The sequence below is a fragment of the Mobula hypostoma genome, chromosome 4 (genome assembly GCF_963921235.1).
Source record: "Mobula hypostoma chromosome 4, sMobHyp1.1, whole genome shotgun sequence".
Lineage (NCBI taxonomy): Eukaryota > Metazoa > Chordata > Chondrichthyes > Myliobatiformes > Myliobatidae > Mobula > Mobula hypostoma.
Genome location: NC_086100.1, coordinates 201804933 through 201827211, shown reverse-complemented (window position 1 = coordinate 201827211; position 22279 = coordinate 201804933). Strand labels below are relative to the sequence as shown.

The window sequence follows — 22279 nt, the reverse complement described above, 5'->3', positions numbered from 1 at the left end:
CGGTTTTCTGGTCTGCTCTGATCAGCGCAATCCGGACACCCGGAATTGAGTGTTCGTGGGGATTCACTGCTTCCAACTGGGAATTCTGCTTTGATAAGCTGCGGGGTTAACCCGTCCTGTTCACTAGCTCGTTCTGAAATGAGAGATTCATTTGGACTTTTCCTGATGTGGTTCAGAAGCCAGCAGCGTACACCAGCATTCTCAAGTGCTGAAGAAACTTGTTGGCCCTCTTTTACCACAACCTCTCCTTTCGTCCGCCTTTGGCTGCCAGAGTTCGTACTGGACCCACCTCCTGATGTTCCGAATTTGAATCGTATCGCACTTTCATTGTCTTTTGTCTGTCCCTTTCCCGGTCTTCCGGGCCTGGGCACAAAAAAGTCAAATCAACAGCTCAGACAGTCTGAACAGCTCTTTCGGCCATACCATTTCATGATGTGTGATAGGGGGGCGTATGTTGCAATCGAATTCCATTGCCTTGTAAAGATGATTTTAATGCTTCTCTGGTAAACGCGGGACCACATCACAGACTACAGTACTGGCGATTCCATGCGTACAAAATAGTGTGCGTAAAATGTTTATCGTCGTCCTGCTGGCCAAAGTCTTCACTGCTTTGGCTTCGATCCATTTACAATGTGCATCGATGACTACCAATAGCACATGACCATCTAATGGTCCTGCATGGTCTACACGTAAATGTTTCCAGGGTTTGGTGGGCCAATGCCAGGGAACCACAGGCATGGGAGCATCTAAAGGTCGAGAGTGCTGGTATGGGTCGTATGCTCAAACAATGTGCTTAATGTCTTCAATATTCAGCCAGCAAACGTAATTCTGGGCTAGCTCCTTTATACGTGATATTCCTGGATGCGCGCAATGTAACTCTTCCAGGATAGGGGACCTCAATTGTGTAGGAATTACAATACGACTTCCCTACAGTAGACAACCATAGTGGATGCTAAACTCATTTTGACATCTAGCATAGAGTAGCACAGTTTTGGGTACAGTAGTTGGCCATCCATCTTCTACCCTTTTTACTAGTGCCAAAGTCACACCTCTTCTTGTACCTGAGAACGTGTTGACCCAGTCCATCAGTAGTACCAGTTCGCCTGGTGGATCAACTCGCGAGGCTATTCACGTAACGGAAGACGGCTTAAGGCATCTGCGGTGTAGTTGTTTCTACCAGGTACGTAAGATACCGTGTACTGATGAGCGGACAGGTACTGTTGCATCCTCAGTGACGCCTTGCCCTCACCAAGCAATCCCACCAATGGCTTGTGGTCCGTATGAATCTCGAAACGTTGGCCGTACAGGTAATGGTGAAACCACATGACTCAAAAGCAACTGCCAGTGCTTCCTTGTCTGACTGTGCTCAGTTTTGTTCGGCTGGGTTAAAGGTGCGTGACGCGAGAGCACCAGGCTTCTCGTCATCGTTTGTGTTCTCCTGGGTTAGCACCACGCCATCATAGAGAGGCGTCACAGACAAAATGATTGGCTCCCCAGGTCTGGAGTGCACGAATACTTGGGATTGAGTCAGAATTTGTTTGGCTCTCCGAAAAGCAGATTCCTTTGCCTGTCCCCAACGCCACCTCGTATCGTTCTTCACTCGATAGTTAGGCGGAGCAAGAGGCCTAGTTCTGTGTGCCATAACGATTGAACCTGCCCAGAAAGGAGCAAAGTTCATGGATATTCATTGGTGCTATGGCTTCAAGAATCGGGCGACACTTTTCTTTGAATGCATACCTTCGGAGTCCAAGCGAAAACTCAGGCATTCTACATGATCTGCTAGAAGGATGCATTTTTTGCGTGATTGTCATAGACGAAGTTGCATCAGTCAGGAGAACTGATTATTCAGGTGCTCTTCTGGAGTCGATCTGATAATCAGAATATCATCTAAGGAAGCTGTTGTGTGTGTGGCCTGGTTACACAACAATGCTATTAATAAAAATGCTGGAGACGGGAGCTAAGTTTCATGGTTCTTTACTGGCAGAATCTGAATTTTGAACACACACGTACAGATCAATACGCGTCTAATAGCGCATGCAACGACATGTTTCTACAACATAAAGTAGTCCCATATTATACAGTAGGCTATACGGTACACTCTTCCGCTTTTATTTTAATAGTGTATATGCTAAACAAATATGTTTACCCTTAACATACAAACACCTACCATTTGTTTACTTAGTAACTTAATAACATCAAATTATAACAATGTAACAGAATAACATCAAATTATAACGAGCCTTTTTTTAACTCCTTCACACTTTATTGAATTATAATTTTAATAAATTTAGAAGATGCACTTATATCTTGGATTTCAGTAATCTACTTGCCTGTCATCTGATTTAATACATTTTCAATATGTATTTTTAACCTGACAGTAGGAACATTTCAGTCTTTGTACTGAAATCTATTATTTGAAGAGAGCTTTTACCAACAGGAATGAAATATAGTGACATTTTGCATTAATATTTGGCGTTTAGAATTTTTTAAAAAATCAAGCATAAATAGGTGATTTCATACATACTTTTATACTGTACAACCAAATGAAATTTCACAGGAGTAATTAAGACATGCTCAGGTTAGCAGAGATTATTTTCATATTATTGCTATGGAAACCATGCACATTGTAATGTTCAGCCAACAGCAGCGAAATGTGGGCCATCGAATTACAATGTTAGTTCCTCCCATACACTTGCACTTCCTTCATCACTATTTTTAGTTGCTATCCTTTCCCCTCTCCAAAAAGATGTGTTCATGAACACAAAACCACACGAACAGAGAACAGAGATATGGACCAAATAAAGAAAATATTGCTGTTTGGGAATTTAGACTTCTTCATTATTCAAAGAAAGCACTCTGTTTACTTATTCTCAACCTACTTGTTCTTTGTGTTGTCTCTGTACTTTGGTTTCCTAAATATAGTCATTGCCAATTTAACCACTTTTAAAGTCATAGGCATAAATTATTAAGAAGCTAGGTAACTGCATCGGTACATTTGTGGTTTATCACTGGAACTTTACTCACATTGATAATCCCAAGTAAAATAAACATTTTTCCCCTAAAAATAATTCACCAAGTGTTTCCAATTCCCTTCCCAGGAGACAGAGCTGAGGTTACTATTGATGTCCTGCTTCTCTTTCCTGTTACATTCATTGGCATTCTGTGAAAGCATATAGCCTGGTAAACATATGCATTTATATGACCCCTCTGTGTTCTCACAGTTTGCATTCCTGTTGAGTGGTATAGTATCACTGAGATCGTCACATTCATTTATATCTACACAAGTCATTTTTGTCATATCAAGCTCAAAGCCGTCAAAACAATCACAGGTGTATCCTTCCTGTACTCGTACATATCGACCATTTTCACAGCCAGTCTTCGTATTCTCCTTAGATTCCAAATAGAAAACCTGACCTTTATGATACCATCTCTTATCATAATATAACTTTTCATCTTCTATTCGTGCTTCATAGCTTTGTGCTGGTGATTCAGCAGGAGTGCTGGAAAGATGCTCATGAGGACAGAGATGCTAGTCTTTTCGGAGATTTAAGCTTATTGAGAGTTCGCAGATCTTCCATTATCTGTTCATCTGTTAACAAGTAATTTAACTGCGCAGGTGCAGGTTTTTGTCTTTTGTCTGTAATTGGAACAGGGTCATTAGGTCTCCTCCTTAGTTTCCTAGTCATTATTGGCTTTACCTCCATAGAATCTCCTGTGAGTTCCATTGTTAGCCTCTCATCCTCAATCATCTTTTTCTTTTCTTCTAACTCAATCTTTTCATCTTCAAATTCTTCCACTGCTTTCCTCTTTAATATAATTCTTTTCCACTTGTTCTGTCTCCAGTTGCAGAAAAAGCTCTGCATTTCGTATTCTTTCCTTGTATTGTTGATCTAGTTTCTTCATCCTTTTCTGATACTCCTGCAAAGTGCCTTCCTGTAACTGCTGTAGCTGTCTTTTGAGAGATGTCAATTTCTCCTGGTACATCTGCTCTTTTATTTCCTGGTAGTCTTCATCATCCTGCTTATTGGCAATATCTGTCTCCCTTGCATCCTTTGTATCTTCATCTGATCGCGGCCACGGATATAACATTCGTCCTCATTGTCAATGCAATCTAGCTCCTCCTCGTTATTGTAATAGTCAACAATGGGTGAGAGGAGATCTGTGGACATTTTCCCCGCCGAGCTGTCTTCCTTTGTTGACACACCTAGTGCCTTGATGGTGTGCCAATCCAACTGGATTTTCCTGAGCCATTCCCGTCCCAGCAATGGTGGTCCTCTATTTCTCAGTACCTAGAGGTTCAGCTGCTGTGTTTTGTCTCTGTAGGTCACTGTCACTTTAATTTTACCTTCGGGACGCACTTTCTGTCCTGTGTAAGTCTTTAGCAGTAGTTTAGTTCATTTCAGGGGTATGTGAGAAAACAGTCATTTGTAGCCATGTACAAAGATCACTGTTAAAGCTGAGCCTGTGTCCAACTCCATTTTCAGTCTCACGCCTGCTGCTTGTGGAGTGATCCATATTACTCTTCGATCATCTAGCTCTTTCACGCTGTGAAGTTGCAGACAAGACAATTCACATTTGTCTGAGTCGTTTTCATCAGAACTGCCTTCTTCCATTTTGTGTGCATTGTTGTATTTTCCTTTCTGGGGTTTCTTGTTTCTCTGTACTTTGCCCTTTTTCTGCTGTTGACTAGCTTTGCACACTCTGCCAATGTGGCCCTGTTTGCCACAGTTTCTGTATTCTTTGTCTTTAAACCAGCAGTCATCAGGGTCAAGTAATCTTTTCCCACAATGGTAACATTTCTTTCCTTCATTCCTGCTCAGTGACATTTCATTTGTGGCATATTCCAGAGATTTCTGTTGTATCTCTGAAGCACCCCGTGTTGCTGTTTCCAATGATATTGCAATGTTCAGCGCCTTCTCGAATGTAAGGTCTCTTTCACCCAGGAGTTTCTTCTGTGTGGTTTCACAGTGCATGCCACACACTAACCTGTCCCTCGATGCGTCCGATAGACCAGCTCCAAATTGACAATGTTCTGATAACTTACGCAATTCAGCACAATATTCAGAAATGCTTTCATTCCGTTTGTGAAATTTAAATCTTTCAGCAATGACCAGGTTTGGGGTTTAAATGCTGTGTGAGAGTGTCTACTATTTGCTTGAACGTTTTGTCAGCTGGCTTTTCAGGGGTTAACAAGCTCCGTAGAAGCCCGTATGTCTTTGCAAGACGCTGGCTTTCTTTTCATCATTAACACCGTTAGCATCACAATCTAACTCCACTCTTTCAATGGAAGTTGCCCAGTCTTCAATGCCACTATCAAATGCTGTGATGGTTCCAATCACCGTCATCTTTGTTATGTTAATTTAGCCCCGTTCACCCTTTCTTTTTGACTCACGTGACCTTCTTGCTAGTGCCACGAGCGCACCCCGTCTAGATGTGTGTGTATCGCTCCCTTTTATCTTCCTTCTGGGGCAGGCAGACCCTCAGCCCCTGGGGTAGGCAGACCCTCAGCCCCTGGGGTTCCACGCCGGCTGGACGTGCTGTGGCTCCGACTCTGTCTCTTGGTCTCCCAACGTTCCCGACCCTGGCTGTGCTCCCGCTTCCTTAGCTCGTTCCTTGCACTCTTCCTCCGAGTGTCATTATCAATTAAAACATGGCGTTCCGAGACGATGTAGGTTCATTAACCTCGTCGCCAATTTGTTGCGTTTGTGGCCTGGTTACACAACAATGCTATTAATAAAAACGCTGGAGACGGGAGCTAAGTTTCACGGTTCTTTACTGGCAGAATCCGAACCTTGAACACACACGTACAGATCAATACGTGTCTAGTAGCGCATGCAACGAAGTGTTACTACAACATAAACTAGTCCCTTATTATACAGTAGGCTATACAGTACAGAAGCTATTGTATTTGGCAAGTCTCTAATGCAGGATTCGGTGGTACATTGGGATATTGCTGGCGATGTGTTTGTGCTCAACGGGACCCTGGTACAATGGATTGCAATAGTAGTGAGGCTCAGACTGTCCCTCTAGCTTGAGTTGTTGGTATGCATGTGCGAGGTCAAGTTTAGTAAAGAAATTTCCACCTCCTACTGTTGCGTCGTTGACTTCTGTCTTTGGAATCAGGTATGTCTCCGGTAGGCATGAATTCATTGTGACCTTCTAAACTCCACATATTCTTAAACTCCCACCACTCCGGAGGGTGGCAAAAGAAAGGAAATTATAGGCCAGTTAGCCTAAGTGCTTGGGAAAGTGTTGGAGTCTATTATTAAGGAATGAGGTTTTGGGGTACTTGGAGACTAATGATAAACTAAGTCAAAGTCAGCATGGTTTCTGTAAAGGGAAATCTTGCCTGACAAATCTGTTAGAGTTCTTCGAGGAAGTAACAAGCTGGGTGGACAAAGGAGAGGCAGTGGATGTCATTTCGATTTTCAGAAGGCTTTTGATAAGATGCCACATATGAGGCTGCTTAACAAAATAAAATCATGTTACATTACAGGAAAAATACTGGCAGGGATAGAGGAATGGCTGACAGGCAGGAGGCAGTGAGTACGAATAAAAGGAGCCTTTTCTGGTTGGCTGCCAGTGACTACTGGGGTTCCGCAGGGGTCAGTATTGGGACTGCTGCTTTTCACATTGTTTGTCAATGATCTAGATAGTGGAATTGATGGCTTTGTTACAAAGTTTGCAAATGATACGAAGATAGGTGGAGGGGTAGGTAGTGCTGAGGAAGCAATGTGATTGCAGCAGGAGTTAGACAAATTGGAAGAATGGGCAAAAATTGTCAGATGGAATAGTGTTAGAAAATGCATTTTGATAAAAGAACAATAGTGTAGACTATTATCTAAGTGGGGAGAAGGTTCAAACATCAGACGTGCAGAGGGACTTAGGAGTCCTTGTGCAAGACTCCCAGAAGGTTAATTTACAGGTTGAGTCTGTGGTAAAGAAGGCAAATGCAATGTTGGCATTTATTTCAAGGGGAATAGAATATAAAAACAAGGACATAATGCTGAGCCTTTATAAGACACTAGTTGGGCTGCACTTTGTCAACAGTTTTGGGCCCCATTTCTCAGAAAGGAATGGGTTGACATCAGAGGAGTATTTGGCAGCTTTGGGCCTGAACTCACTGGAATTTGGAAGAATGCCTCGGGATCTTATTGAAACCTACCAGATGTTGAAAGGACTAGATAGGGTGGATGTGGAGAGGATGTTTCCTACGGTGGGGGCATCCAGAACTAGAGGGCACAGACTCAAAACTGAGGGGTGACCTTTTAGAACAGAGGTAAGGTGGAATTTTTTTAGCCAGAGAGTGGTGAATCTGTGGAATGCTCTGCCACAGACTGCAGTGGAGGCCAAGTCTGTGGGTATATTTAAGGCGGAAGTTGATCGTTTCCTGATCGGTCAGGGCATCAAAGGATATGGCAAGAAGGCGGGTGTATGGGGTTGAGTGGGATCCGGGATCAGCCGTGATGGAATGGTGGAGCAGATTCGATGTACTGAATACCCTAATGCGGTTTCTCTGTCTTATGGACTTATGGAGAGAGGGATGGATGCAGAGAGGGAGTGTGGGAATGAAGGATGGAGAGAAGCAGGGGGGAACGTAAGGACGGACGGAGGGAGGGACGTACCAGGCAGACCACAGCAGAAGACCTCAGTGCAAAGACAGACAGGGGGAAGTTTGGGTGGATAGGGATAGGGATGAGGGGTAGGGAGGATGTGAGTGGCGGGAGTGATGGACGGAGGGTTAGCAGTGTATGAGAGCAGAGTGACGTACCGGTCAGAGCGCAACCCAGGACCTCAGCCCGTAGACAGACGGTGCCATTGGGGAACCAGGAACGCGGGTTGATGCGAATATAACGAGCCACAATTGGCTCCGACAGGAAAATGCGCACCGGCGTCTCAGGATCTGAATTTGCTGTGAAAACCTGCAGGGAGCAGAAACCACAGCCGGATGGAGAACACAGAACCTCTGTGATGCACCCACATGCAGAACGCACCCATGCACAACACAACATGGACACACACAAAGCAACACACAGGGCAAAACAAATACACACACAACCCCAGACATCCCACCTCTCCCGAAACTTCCGGGAGTCTCCCACATATTAATAGTGGCTCCCTGATGCCCATAAATTATATACAATATTACGGAAATCAATTTTTTTGAGAGTGAACGAGCAACTGAGAGAGCACGCGAGCGAGAGAGCGCCATTGCAGTGTGTTCCAAAAAAAAAACGTACGTCACCCCAGACTACACTGAAGTGTACCCCTGCCTAACAGGGATCAAAAATAATGACGGTGTTGCTCGCTGCACTGTTTGCAACAGTGACTTTTCTATTGCCCATGGTGGGTTAAGACAGTAAAAGACATGTTGAGGTGAGTTTAACAGGTGTCATTCGTTCATTAGCATCGCTAACGTTATTTAAACTAGCTGGCTAGCTGCTAAGGAGCTACTCTATTGCAGACATCCCACCTCTCCCGGAATCTCCCGCAAATTGTTGGTGCTACCTCCCTGAAATGAGTTTCTGCAGGGTGGGATGTCTGAAATCCAACACATACACACAACACACACATGACATATACACAGCACAGACATCCACAGCATAAACACACACACACACACACACACACACGTACACACACAACCACATACGACACACACATTTACTAGAAGCCTGAGGGGCAACATTCACACCCAGAGCGTGGTCAGTTGGTGGAATGAGCTGCCCGAGGAAGGTGTGGACACCAGTACATTCACAACATTTCGATGGGAACACAGATAGGAAATGTCAGAGGGAGGTGGAGGTAACACAAGCAAACGGGATGAGTTTATTTGGGAATCTTGGCCAATGCAGACCATGTTCCATGACAGGACTCAGCCTGTCAGGGCAAATGTAAAGAGATTGTACAGAGGGGCCTTGAAGTCCAACTTCCGAGCTCCCAGGATGTGGCTTCACAGGTTGATAGGGTGGTTAAGAAAGGAGAATGAGGAGATGATAGACAGGAGCTACAGGGAGGTAGCCAGCCCTAGGTGAGTGGAGACAGGTAACTGGGTAACTGGATAACTGTCAGGAGGAGGAGGGGAACGTACACCTGTGCCCAATCCCCTCAATAATAGGTACTGTATACCACCTTGGATGCTCTAAAGGGGGACAACCTACTGGGGGAAGCTGCAGCGAGTCTGGTGCTGTGGCTCAGAAGAGCAGAGAGTGAAGAGGACCTCAGTGGTGACAGAAGATTCCACAGTCAGAGGTTCTGTGGGTGTGATAGGGGTATCCGGATGGTATGTTGCCTCCCTGGTGCCAGAGTCAAAGATGTCTCAGATCGGGTCCATGGCATTCTCAAGGGCGAGGGTGAGCAGCCAGAAGTCTTGGTACAGATTGGCACCAATGACATAGGTAGACAAGGTGAGAAGGTCCTGAAGAGAGATTTTCGGGAGAAACAAGACCACCAGGGTAGCAATCTCTGGATTGCTGCCCATTCAACAGACAGGAGGGCAAGAATAGGATGATTTGGCAGGTGAATGTGTGGCTGAGGAACTGGGGCAGGGTGCAGATTTCTGTATCATTGGGACTTTTTTTAGGGAAGGTATGACCTGTACAAAAGGGACGAGTTACACCTGAACCAGAGGGGGACCAATATCCTTGCGGGCAGGTTGGCTCGAGTTGTTTGGGAGGGTTTAAACTAACTTGGCAGGGGGACGGGAACCGGAGTGATAGTGTTGAGGATGGGGTAGTTGGTTTACAAACAGAGACAGTGTGTAGTGAGACACTGAGCAGGGACACAAATGACAGGGCAAAATTGCAATCAATAGGATGTGCTGCAATGTAAAATGGGGACAAAATCGAAAGGGACTGAAGGTGTTAATTTGAATCTGGTAGATGAACTTACAGCACAGTTACAGATTGACATGTATAACTTTGTGGGCATCACTGAATCATGACTGCAAGATTGAAGATTAGAGCTTTACGTCCAAGGAGACACACAGTGTATCGAAAGGACAATAGATAATGGAATCGATGGCTTTGTGGCAAAGTTTGCAGATGATACGAAGATAGGTGAAAGGCAGCTAGTGCTGAGGAAGCAATGTGATTGCAGCAGGACTTGGACAAATTGGAAGAATGGGTTTAAAAGTGTCAGATAGAATACAGTGTTGGGGAATGTACGAAAATGCATTTTTGTCAAAGGAACAATAGTGCGGACTATTATCTAAATGGGGAGAAGGTTCAAACAGCAGAGGTGCAGAGGGACAGAAGTCCTCGTGCAAGGCTCCCAGAAGGTTAATTTACTGGTTGAGTCTGTGGTAAAGAAGACAAATACAATGTTGGCATTTATTTCAAGGGGAATAGAATATAAAAGCAAGGAGATAATGCTGAAGCTTTATAAGACAATAGTCAGGCTGCACTTGGAGTATTGTCAACAGTTTTAGGTGACATATCTCAGAAAGGATGTGTTGTCACTGGGGAGAGTCCAGAGGAGGTTCATAAGGATGATTGCAGGAATGAAAGGGTTAACATATGAGGAGCATTTGTCAACTTTGGGCCTGTACTCACTGGAATTTAGAAGAATGCTAGGGGGGGGATCTCATTGAAGCCTACCAAACGTTGAAGGGACTAGATAGGGTGGACGTGGAGAGTGTGCCGCTGGGGTGACCCGAACTAAAGGGCACAGCCTCTAGAGAGCTTAAGATAAAGGAACCCTTCGGGGACAAAAATTATCATTCATCCTGAAATATGAGAAGGAGAAGTATCAGTATTCCAGTGGAGTAAAGGGAATTACAGAGACATGAGAGAGGAGCTGGCCAAAACTCATTAGCAGGAAACACTATCAGGGATGAGGCTGTTTAACAAGTTAAGTGCCCATGACTGGAAAGATGGATAAAGCAGTGACTGATTTGCAGGAGGCAAAGAGTGGGAACGAAGGGAGCCTTTTCTGGCTGGCTGCAACACGTGGTGTTCCACAAGGGTCTGTGTTGGGGCTGCTTCTCTTTACATTATATGTCAATGATTTGGATGAAGGGGTGATAGATTGGACACATGGTGAGGTAGTTGCACAAAATGCAGGAAACTGGGTGACAGTCAGGAAGGGGAAAGGGGCTCGGAGCCAGTGCAGAGTACCCCTGTGGCCATCCCCCTCAAAACCTGGTATATTACTTTGGATACTGTCAGTGGGGGCAGGCTGGGGAATGACCAACAGAGGAGAGTCAAGGTGTTCGGGCCTCTGCTGCTGTATCTGGCTCTATGACTCAGAAGGGAATGGAGGAGAAAAGGCACGCTGTGGTGATAGGGGAACAAAACTGCTATCACCATGAGGTTCTGGACTGGGAGTTGGTGCTCAGTTAAAGGGCAGGACCTCCAGGATTGTGATCTCAGGATTACTACTCAGCCAGATGCGAGTGAGGAAGATTATACAGTTTAATACATGGCCAAGGAGTTGGGGTAGGAGAGAGGGCTTAAGGTTTTTTGATCATTGGGCTCTCTTCCAGGGAAGGTGTGATATGTACAGAAGGGATGATTTGCACCTGAACTGGAGGGGGACTGATATCCGAGCAGGAAGGTTTATTAACGCTGCATGGTGGGGTTTAAACTAGAGTTCCAGGGGGATGGGAACCAGAGTGCCAGAATATTTAGTGGAGAGGTTGTGGAGGCAGATGTTGGTATGACCTCAAGAATCAAAAGGTGCAACTAGTGTCCTGAGCTGCATATATTTCAATGCAGAAGTATTGTAGGGAAGGAGGATAACAGTGCTGAAGATGAGGTAGCTGGTTTACAAACAGAGGCAATATGTAGTGAGGAGAGGCTGTTGAAAGGGCAAAATTGTAGTCAACAGGATGAGTTGTAATGTAAAAGGTGGACAAGATCAAAAAGTGTGAATATAGGACTGAAGGTGTGGTATTTGAATACACCCAGTACATGGAATAATGTAGATGAACTTGTAGCACAGTTACAATTGACAGGTACAATGTTGTAGGCATCTCTGAGTCATGGCTGAAAGAAGATTATAGCTGGGAGCTTAATGTCCAAGGATACACTTTGTATTGAAAAGACACACTGGAAAGCAGACGGGGTTGTGTTGCTCTTTTGGTAAAAAATCAAATCAAACCATTAGAAAGAGATGACATAGGGTTGGAAGCTGTTGAATCATCGTGGGTAGAGCTAAGGGACTGCAAGGCTAAAATGACCATGATGGGAGTTGTAGACCAGCTCCTAAACCGTAGTAAGGATGTGTAATAAGGATACAAATTACAGTGGGAGATAGAAAACGCATGCCAAAAGGGCCGTGTTACAATAGTCATGGGGGATTTCAATATGCAGTTAATTGGGAAAATCAGGTTGGTACTGTATTCCAAGGAGGGGAAATTTCTAGAATGCCTATTTGCAGTTCAGAAGCAAATCGTCCCTTCTGTACGTATCACACCTTCCCTGGAAGAGAGCCCAATGATCAATGGCTTTTTCGAACACTTTATGGTGAGCCCACTAGGGGAACAGCTATTCTGGATTAGGTGTTGTGCAATAAACCAGAATTGATTAGAGAGCTTAAGGTAAAAGAACCCTTAGGGGGAAAGTGATCATAATATGATGGAATTCACCCTGAAATTTGAGAAGGAGAAGCTAAAGTGAGATAAGACCACAAGATATAGAAGCAGAATTAGGCCATCAGTAATAACAGTACGACAAGGAATTACAGAGGCATGAAAGAGGAGTTGGCCAGCATTGATTAGAAAAGAACACTGGCAGGGATGATGGCTAAGCAACAGTTCAGAAGGCACGGGATATATACATTCCGAAGAGGAAGAAATATTGTAAAGGAAAGATGACACAACCGTGGCAAACAAGTGAAGTCAAAGCCAATATAGAAACCAAAGAGAGGGCATATAATAAAGCAAAAATAAGTGAGAAGCTAGAAGACTAGAAATCTTTTAAAAACTAACAGAAGGCAACTAAAAAAGTCATTAAAGTAAAGATGGGATATGAAAGTAAGCTAGCAAATAATATGAAAGATGATTTCAAAGGTTTCTTCAAATATGTACATTGTAAAAGAGAGGAGAGAGTGGACATCGTGGACACAATGCTGGAGAGGTCATAATGAGGCACAATGAAATTGTGGATGAGCTGAATAAGTATTTTGCATTGGTCTTCACTGTGGAAGACAGTAGCAGTATGGTGGAAGTTCCAGATGTCAGGGGTCATGAAGTGCGTAAAATTACCATTACTAGAGAGAAGGTTCTTGGGAACTGAAAGGTCTGAAGGTAGCTAAGTCACCTGGACCAGACGGTGTACACCCCAGAGTTCTGAAAGAGAGGGATTAGTAATAATTTTTCAAAAATTACTGTACTCGATTCTGTAATGATTCTGCAGAACTGGAGGGCAGGGGAAAAGTGAAAGAGGGAGAGAGGCGGGCAGGAGGGAGAGTGGAAGGGACTGAAGGGGAGAGGGAGGGATTGAGAGGGGAGAGGGAGGGAAGACTCACGGAGTCAGTGCTGCCATTGCGGTGGGCTGTCCAACTGTGGGTGTTGTTACTGAACAGCAGTTTGTAGGAAGTGACCCAGTCCCAACTGTGGGGGGAACAAAGGCAGTCAGCAAACTCACACCCAACACCTTCATCCCTCCCGACCCTGTCACTCTTCCCCCACTCCCCCATCCTCATCCCACCTCACCCCCACAGCCCACCGCTCCCCCACACACCCACCCTCCCCACCCCCAATAGCCCCCTCTCCCACCCCATCCCCACAGCCTACCTCCCCACAGACCCACCCTCCCCCAATACCGCACACTCACGGCCGTGCAGAATATGACCCGTCTACAACCACTCTTTGCTTTCTGTGGGCAAGCCAGTTCTGGATCCACAAAGCAATGTCCCCTTGGATCCCATGCCTCCTTACTTTCTCAATAAGCCTTGCATGGGGTATCTTATCAAATGCCTTGCTGAAATCCATATACACTACATCTACTGCTCTTCCTCCATCAATGTGTTTAGTCACATCCCCAAAGAATTCAATCAGGCTCATAAGGCACGACCTGCCTTTGACAAAGCCATGCTGACTATTCCTAATCATATTATACCTCTCCAAATGTTCATAAATCCTGCCTCACAGGATCTTCTCCATCAACTTACCAACCACTGAGGTAAGACTCACTGGTCTATAATTTCCTGGGCTATCTCTACTCCCTTTCTTGAATAAGGGAACAGCATCCGCAACCCTCCAATCCTCTGGAACCTCTCCCGTCCTCATTGATGTTGCAAAGATTATCGCTAGAGGCTCAGCAATCTCCTCCCTCGCTTCCCACAGTAGCCTGGGGTACATCCCGTCTGGTCCTGGTGACTTATCCAACTTGATGCTTTCCAAAAGCTCCAGCATATCCTCTTTCTTAATATCTACATGCTCAAGTTTTTCAGCCCCTACAATCGCCAAAATCCTTTTCCGTAGAGAATATTGAAGCAAAGTACTCATTAAGTACCTCTGCTATCTCCTCTGGTTCCATACACACTTTTCCACTGTCAAACTTGATTGGTCCTATTTTCTCACGTCTTATCCTCTTGCTCTTCACATACTTGTAGAATGTCAGGGTTTTCCTTAATCCTGCCTGCCAAGGCCTTATCATGGCCCCTTCAGGCTCTCTTAATTTCATTCTTAAGCTCCTTCCTGCTAGTCTTATAATCTTCTAGATCTCTATCATTACCTAGTTTTTTGAACCTTTTGTAAGCTCTTCTTTTCTTCTTGCCTAGATTTACAGCAGCCTTTGTACACCACGGTTCCTGTACCCTACCATCCTTTCCCTCTCTCATTGGAACATGCCTATGCAGAATCCCACGCAAATATCCCCTGAACATTTGCCACATTTCTTCCGTACGTTTCCCTTAGAACATACGTTCCTAATTTATGCTTCCACATTCCCGCCTGATAGCCTCATATTTCCCCTTACTCCAATTAAATGTTTCCCTAACTTGTCTGTTCCTATCCCTCTCCAATGCTATGGTAAAGGAGATGGAATTGTGATCACTATCTCCAAAATGCTCTCCCACTGAGAGACCTGACACCTGACCAGGTTCATTTCCTAGTACCAGGTCAAGTACAGCCTCTCCTCTTGTAGGCTTATCTACATATTGTGTCAAGAAACCTTCCTGAACACACCTAACAAACCCCACCCCATCTAAACTTCTTGCTCTAGGGAGATGCCAATCAATATTTGGGAAATTAAAATCTCCCACCACAACAACCCTGCTATTATTGCTCCTTTCCAGAATCTGTCTCCCTATCTGCTCCTTGATGTCCCTGTTACTATTGGGTGGTCTATAAAAAACACCCATTCGAGTTATTGACCCCTTCCTGTTCCTAACTTGCACCCACAGAGACTCCGTAGACAACCCCTCCATGACTTCCTCCTTTTCTGCAGCCGTGACACTATCTCTGATCAACAGTGCCTCGCCCCCACCTCTTTTGCCTCCCTGCAATTTATGGATCGGACTGTGGTTCTCTTGGACTTTTCTGTTTTGTGTTTTCATATTGTGTGTTTCGCCCAATCTTTCTTGCTGCTGTTTCCATGATTTGTTTGGTATTTTCCTGCGCGAGGGTGGGGGGGGGGGAAGGTGTAGTTGTTGTTGCTGTTTGCACAATCTTTTTGGTGCAGTTGGGGTTGGGTTGGGGATCTGATGTTCTTGTGCTGTTTGCGTGATTTGTTTACTTTTTTGTGTGGGGGGGGTTCATGTTTTTCTTTGAACGGCTGCCATAGCTTTCTTTATTTTGTGGCTGTCTGGGGAAGATGAATATCAGAGGTGTGTACTGTATACATACTTCGATAATAAATGTACCTTGAACCTAATAACTCCACAATCACTCTTCAGCTATCTCTTTCAGAACCATGGGGTGTAGTCTGTGTGGGCTAGGTGACTTAATCTATCTTCAGCTTCCCAATCACCTTCTCCTTAGTAACACTCACAACACGTTGGAGGAACTCAGCAGGTCAGGCAGCATCAGTGGAAAAGATCGGTCGACATTTCGGGCAGGACTCGCCTGACGAAGGGTTCCGGCCCGAAACATTGACCAATCTTTTCCACGGATGCTGCCCGACCTGCTGAGTTCCTCCAGCGTGTTGTGAGTGTTGCTTTGACCCCAGCATCTGCAGATTATTTTGTGTTTACCTTCTCCTTAGTAATAGCAACAACACTCCCTTCTGCCCCTAACACTCCCATATCTCTGGCATACTGCTGGTGTCTTCCACAGTGAAGACAGATGCAAAAAACCTGTTAAACTCATCTGCTGTTTCTTTGTTCCCCATTACCACTTCTCCTGTGTCAATTTCCAGTGGTCCAATATCCACTTTCGCCTCTCTTTTACTCTTTATATATCGGAAAAGAATTTTGGTATCCTCTGATATTATTGACTAGATTACCTTCATATTTCGTCTTTTCTCTCCTTATGGCATTTTTAATTGCCTTCTGTTGATTTTAAAAGCTTCCCAATCCTCTAACTTCCCACTAATTTTTGCTCTATTATATGCCCTGTCTTTGGCTTTTATGTTGGCTTTGACATCTCATTAGCCTCATCCTCCCTTTAGAATACATCTTCATCTTTGGCATGTATCTTTCCCGCTCCTCCCAGAAATCTCCCAGAAACACCAGCCATTGCTGCCCTGTTGTCATCCTGCTAGTGTTCCCTTCCAAGCAACTTTGGCCCGCTCTTCTCTTATCACTTTGTAATTCCCTTTATTCCATCTGACTTTAGCTTCTCCTTCTCAAATTGCAGGGTAAATCCTATCGTATTATGACCACTGCCTCCTCAGGGTTCCTCCCAATCCAGAATTGGCATTCCCCTAGTGGGCTTAACCACAAGTTGGTCTAAAATCCATCTCGCAAGCATTCTACAATTTCCCTCTCTTGTGATCCAGCACCAACCTGATTTTCCCACTCTGCCTGCATATTGAAATCCCTCTTAAATATCGCAACATTGCCTTTTTGACGTGGCTTTTCTACCTCCTGTTGTAATTTGTATCCCACATTTTAACTATTGTTTGGGGGGCTCTGTATACAACTCCCATCGGGGTCTTTTTACCCTTGCAGTTCCTTAGCTCTACCCACAACAATTCTACATCTTCCAATCCTATGCCACCTCTTTTAAATGATTTTTCACCAATAGAGCTACGCCACCCCCTTCTGCCTTCCTGCCTGTCCTTTCGATACAATGTGTATCCTTGGACATTAAGCTCCCAGCTATAATCTCCTTTCAGGCATGACTCAGTGATGCCTACAATATCATACATGCCAATCTTTAACTGTGCTACGTTCATCTACCTTATTCCATATACTGTGCACATTCAAATATAACATGTTCAGTTCTGTGTTCACCCTTTTAGATTTTGTCCTCTGTTTACATTGCAACTCATCCTGTTGGCTGCAATTTTGCCCCATCATCAGTTCCTCCTTGTTTGGAGTCTCACTATACTTTGACTGTTTGTAAACCAACTACCCCATCCTCAGCACTATCACACAAATCCCATCTCCCTGCCAAATTAGGTTAGCCCTCCTGAACAGCTCTCACCAACTTGCCCACAAGGACATTGGTACCCCTCCGATTCAGGTGATCCTGACCCTTTTCCTGTCCTCTGAACTACTCCTCATCCCATTTCCACCTTCCCCCTTCCTCTCCCCCACCTCTCCGCAAAACCCAGCCAGTTGTGGAGGGAGTGGGAACACTGTGAGGGTCAAGTGCAGACGGAAGGAGGGGCAGGTAGACACAGAAGTGGGGTAGGCAGTTGGAAGGGGCTGGAGAGGTGTGGAGGAGGTGAGTCAGAGATGGGTGTGTGGAGATCTGGGGGTGACCATTTGAGGCGGAGGAGAGAGATCGGGGGTAGATGTGGGGGTGACAGAGCTGTCTAACCAATCATAGAGTTTTTTGAGGAAGTTACCAGGAAAGTGGATGAAGGCAAGGCAGTGGACGTTGTCTACATGGACTTTAGCAAGGCATTAGCAAGGTCCCACATGGGAAGTTGGCCAAGAAGGTTCGGTCACTCAGCATTTCAAGATGAGGTAGTAAACTGGATTAGACATTGGCTTTGTGTGAGAAGCCAGAGAGTGGTAGTAGATGGTTGCCTCTCTTGCTGGGCACCTGTGACTTGGGGAGTGCTACAGGGATCGGTGCTGGGTCTGTTGTTGTTTGTCGCCTGTGTCAATGATCTGGATGATCATATGGTTAACTGGATCAGCAAATTTGTGGAATGACACCAAGATTGGGGGTATTGGGGGTGTTGCGGGCAGCGAGGAAGCAAAGGGATCTGGACCAGCTGGAAAAATGGGCTGAAAGATGGCAGATGGAAACAAGTGCAAGGACCAGCCAGGGTAGGTCTTACACAGTGAATGGTGCGGGACTGAGGAGTGTGGTAGAACAGAGGAATCTGGGAATACAGGTCCATAATTCACTGAAAGTAACATCACAGGTAGTTGGGGTCATAAAGAAAGCTTTTGACAAATTGGCCTTCACAAATCAAAATACTGAGTACTGGAGATGTGGGATGTTATGTTGAAATTGTATAAGATGTTGGTGTGTGCTAACTTGCAATGTTGTATGCAGTTTTGGTCACCTACCTACAGGAAAAATGTAAACACGGTTGAAAGAATGCAAAGAAAATTTACAGAGATGTTGCTGGGTCTGGGGGACCTGAGTTATTAGGAAAGATTGAATAGGTAAGGACTGTATTTTTTATAACAGAAGATTGAGGGGAAATTTGATAGACGTACACAAAATTATGAGGGGTACAGATAGGGTAAGTGCAAGCAATATTTTTTCCACTGAGGTTGGGTGGGACTACAACCAGAGGTCATGGATTAAGGGGTGAAAGATGATAAGTTTAGGGGAAACATGAGGGGAACTTCTTCATTCAGAGGGTTGTGAGAGCGTGAAATGAGCTTCCAGCACAAGTGGTGCACGCAAGCTCAATTTCAACATTTAAGTGAAGTTTTGATAGGTACATGGAGAGTAGGGCGATGGAGGGCCATGGTCCCAGTGCAAGTTGATGGGAGTTGGCATTTGGAATGGTTCAGCATGGACTAGATGGGCTGAGTGGGTGCACTTTTCTATGACTGTGGGTGGGGGTTAGATGTAGAGGTGACAGTCAGTGATGGGTGGGGGAGATCGGGGTTCATAGGGGGGTGATAGAGGTGGAAGTGGTGAGATGGGGTAGATGTGGGAGATGACATGGAATGTCTCACCTCCAGATTGAATTGCGGCCCTGGGTGACGACTCCAGTGAACTTGATCAGCTTCTGAGCATCGAGTTGCAGCCACTGCTCCGCATCCTCGTGGGCAGCACACCAGGCTCCATCATAATAATCCTCCTCATAGATCCCAGCCTGGACACAAGCAGGGCCTCAGTGTCCACACAATACCACTCCAGCCTCCTCCCACCCTCACGTCTAGCCCCGACTCTCACACCGTGTCTCTGTCTCTCAGACTGAGAGTCTCACTGTCTGTCTGCACATCCCCCACCCGCACCTCTATCCGTCTCTCTCTCTCTCACCATCTCCATCATTACCCATCCCTGTGCCTGTCTCTCTTTCTATGTCTCCACCTCCACCCACCACTTTCCTACCTCCCTCCCCATCAGCCTCTTCCCTGTCTCCCCCCTCCTCCCACCCTCTCTCCACCATGCCTGTCTATCCCTCTCCCTCCCCCTGTCTCTCTATTCACCCCCTATCTCCATCGTTATCTCCATCCCATCTCTATCTCTCCCACACCCCTCATCCCTTTCCCTCAACCCTCCTCTCCCTCAAATTCTCATCCTCCCACAACCCTATCCCTCAACCTTCTCCCCTCACTCTCCCCTTTCTGACTGCCCACTCAGCCCTCCTCCCCTTCCTCAAACCTTTTCCCCTTAACTCAAACCTCTCCCCCTCACTCACCCCTCTTCCCCCTCCCTCAATGCTCTCCCCTCTCCCTCAACCCTCTTCCCCTTGCTCATTCCTCTTTCCCTCCCTCAACCCTCACTCAAACTTCCTCCTTCAGCCCTCTCCCCCCTCCATCAACCCTATCCCGTCAACCCATTCTCTCAACCCACACTCTCAATCCTCTCCCCCTCCCTCAATCACTTCCCTTCTCCCTCAATCCTCCCTGTCAACCTTCTCCCTCTTCCCTTCATCCACCCACTCCTCCCTTTCTCACTCCTCACCCCTCCCTCAATCCTCTCCCCTCTCTCTCAACCCACTCCCCCTTGCTCATTCCTCTTTCCCTCCCTCAACCCTCTCCTCCTCCCTCAGCCCCCTCCCCCTCTCCATCAACCCTATTCCCTCTGTCAACCCATTCCCTCAACCCACACCCTCAATCATGTCTCCCTTCCTCAATCCTACCCCTTTCCCTCAACCCTCCCTGTCAACCTTCTCCCTCTCCCCTCCATCCACCCACTCCTCCCTTTCTCTTCCACTCACCCCCCTCTCTTTCTCTTCTACTCCCTCAAACCTCCCCCTCCACCAACCCCCTCCCACTCTACAGCCCCCCACCCTCCTTCACCCCACCTCTCTCTACCACATGAATTCAGCTCTGCATTGGTGAAGGGTCCCTAGTCCCAGCAAATGCTCCTCCGTTTTACATCAGTCTTTAACCTCACTCTGGTTGCTTGGACATTTCACTTCTCCAGGACCCCCCGGTCTCAGTGTTGCAATTATTCTCCCCCTAGAGGAGATGTGCCACCTAACCCCACCCCCCCACAACCACCCTTTGAGACTCTTCAGACCTAATGAGTTCCAAACAAACCCTCTCAGATGGTCTAACCCATTCCTGCCCGATCGTCTCTCACAGGACAGTTGTCCATTCTGTCAGACGGTCTAACCCATTCCTGCCCGATCGTCCCTCACAGGATAGTTGTCCATTCTGTCAGACGGTCTAACCCATTCCTGGCCGATCATCCCTCACAGGATAGTTGTCCATTCTGTCAGACGGTCTAACCCATTCCTGCCCGATCGTCCCTCACAGGACAGTTGTCCATTCTATCTGACGGTTTAACCCATTCCTGCTCGATTGTCCCTCACAGGATAGTTGTCCATTCTGTCAGACAGTCTAACCCATTCCTGCCCGATCGTCCCTCACAGGACAGTTGTCCATTCTGTCAGACGGTCTAACCCATTCCTACTCAATCGTCCCTCACAGGATAGTTGTCCATTCTGTCAGACGGTCTAACCCATTCCTACTCAATCGTCCCTCACAGGATAGTTGTCCATTCTGTCAGACGGTCTAACCCATTCCTGCCCGATCGTCCCTCACAGGACAGTTGTCCATTCTGTCAGACGGTCTAACCGATTCCTGCCCGATCGTCCCTCACAGGATAGTTGTCCATTCCCTCAGACGGTCTAACCCATTCCTACTCAATCGTCCCTCACAGGATAGTTGTCCATTCTATCTGATGGTTTAACCCATTCCTGCCCAATCGTCCCTCACAGGATAGTTGTCCATTCTATCTGATGGTTTAACCCATTCCTGCCCGATCGTCCCTCACAGGATAGTTGTCCATTCTCTCAGACGGTCTAACCCATTCCTACTCAATCGTCCCTCACAGGATAGTTGTCCATTCTCTCAGACGGTCTAACCCATTCCTGCCCGATCGTCCCTCACAGGACAGTTGTCCATTCGCGGGATCAGTCCAGTGGACTTTCCTACTGGGCCTCATCGCACCTGCAGTCTTGGTGAGGAGACGGCCCGTGGAGAAATGCACACTCAATGTTTTAAAAACAGTTTCTTCCCCTCCGCTATCACATTTCTGAACTACCTTGTTATTCCTCTCTCTTGCACTATTCATTTAATTTTAGACTATATAAGGTATATTCTGGTTAGTTGGGCTATCAGTCAATTGGGGCAGCCACTTATTTGGGACAACTCTCAAAGTACAAAAACTAATCGAGTGAATTGCTGGGACCCCCTTCATTTACTGCTTCTTTTCACACTATCCCGTAGGGTGACGTATTGACGGCTTTGTGGTCAAGTGTGCAGGCGATACAAAGACTGGTATTGTTGAGGAAGCAGGGAGGTTACAGAAGGACTGAGGCAGTTTAGGAGAATGGGCAAAGAAATGGCAGATGGAACACAGTATCGGGAAGTGTATGCTCATACACTTTGGTAGAAGTAAAAGGGTTGACTATTTTCTAAATGGAGAGAAAATACAAAAGTACTGAGGTTCATGAAAATGATTGCAGGATTGAAAGAACTGTTTTGCTCACTACAGGCTTGGATATGGCAGAAATGACAGGAGTGAAATCAAAATGATTTCACCACTTCAACAAGTTAGCAACCACAAAGATTT

The 22279-nt window shown here is 45.9% G+C and overlaps 1 protein-coding gene across 2 annotated transcripts in view; it reads right to left on the bottom strand.

Moving 5' to 3' along the window:
- Window positions 1-22279, bottom strand: part of cpxm1a (carboxypeptidase X (M14 family), member 1a) — a 74136-nt gene that overhangs the window by 32486 nt on the left and 19371 nt on the right. For both annotated transcript variants that reach the window (XM_063047236.1, XM_063047234.1), the window contains exons 4-6: window positions 19204-19343; window positions 13471-13555; window positions 7772-7922 (exon numbers count right to left, since the gene is read on the bottom strand). In XM_063047236.1, the coding sequence (XP_062903306.1) occupies window positions 7772-7922; window positions 13471-13555; window positions 19204-19343 (376 nt within the window). The remainder of the gene's footprint in view (window positions 1-7771; window positions 7923-13470; window positions 13556-19203; window positions 19344-22279) is intronic.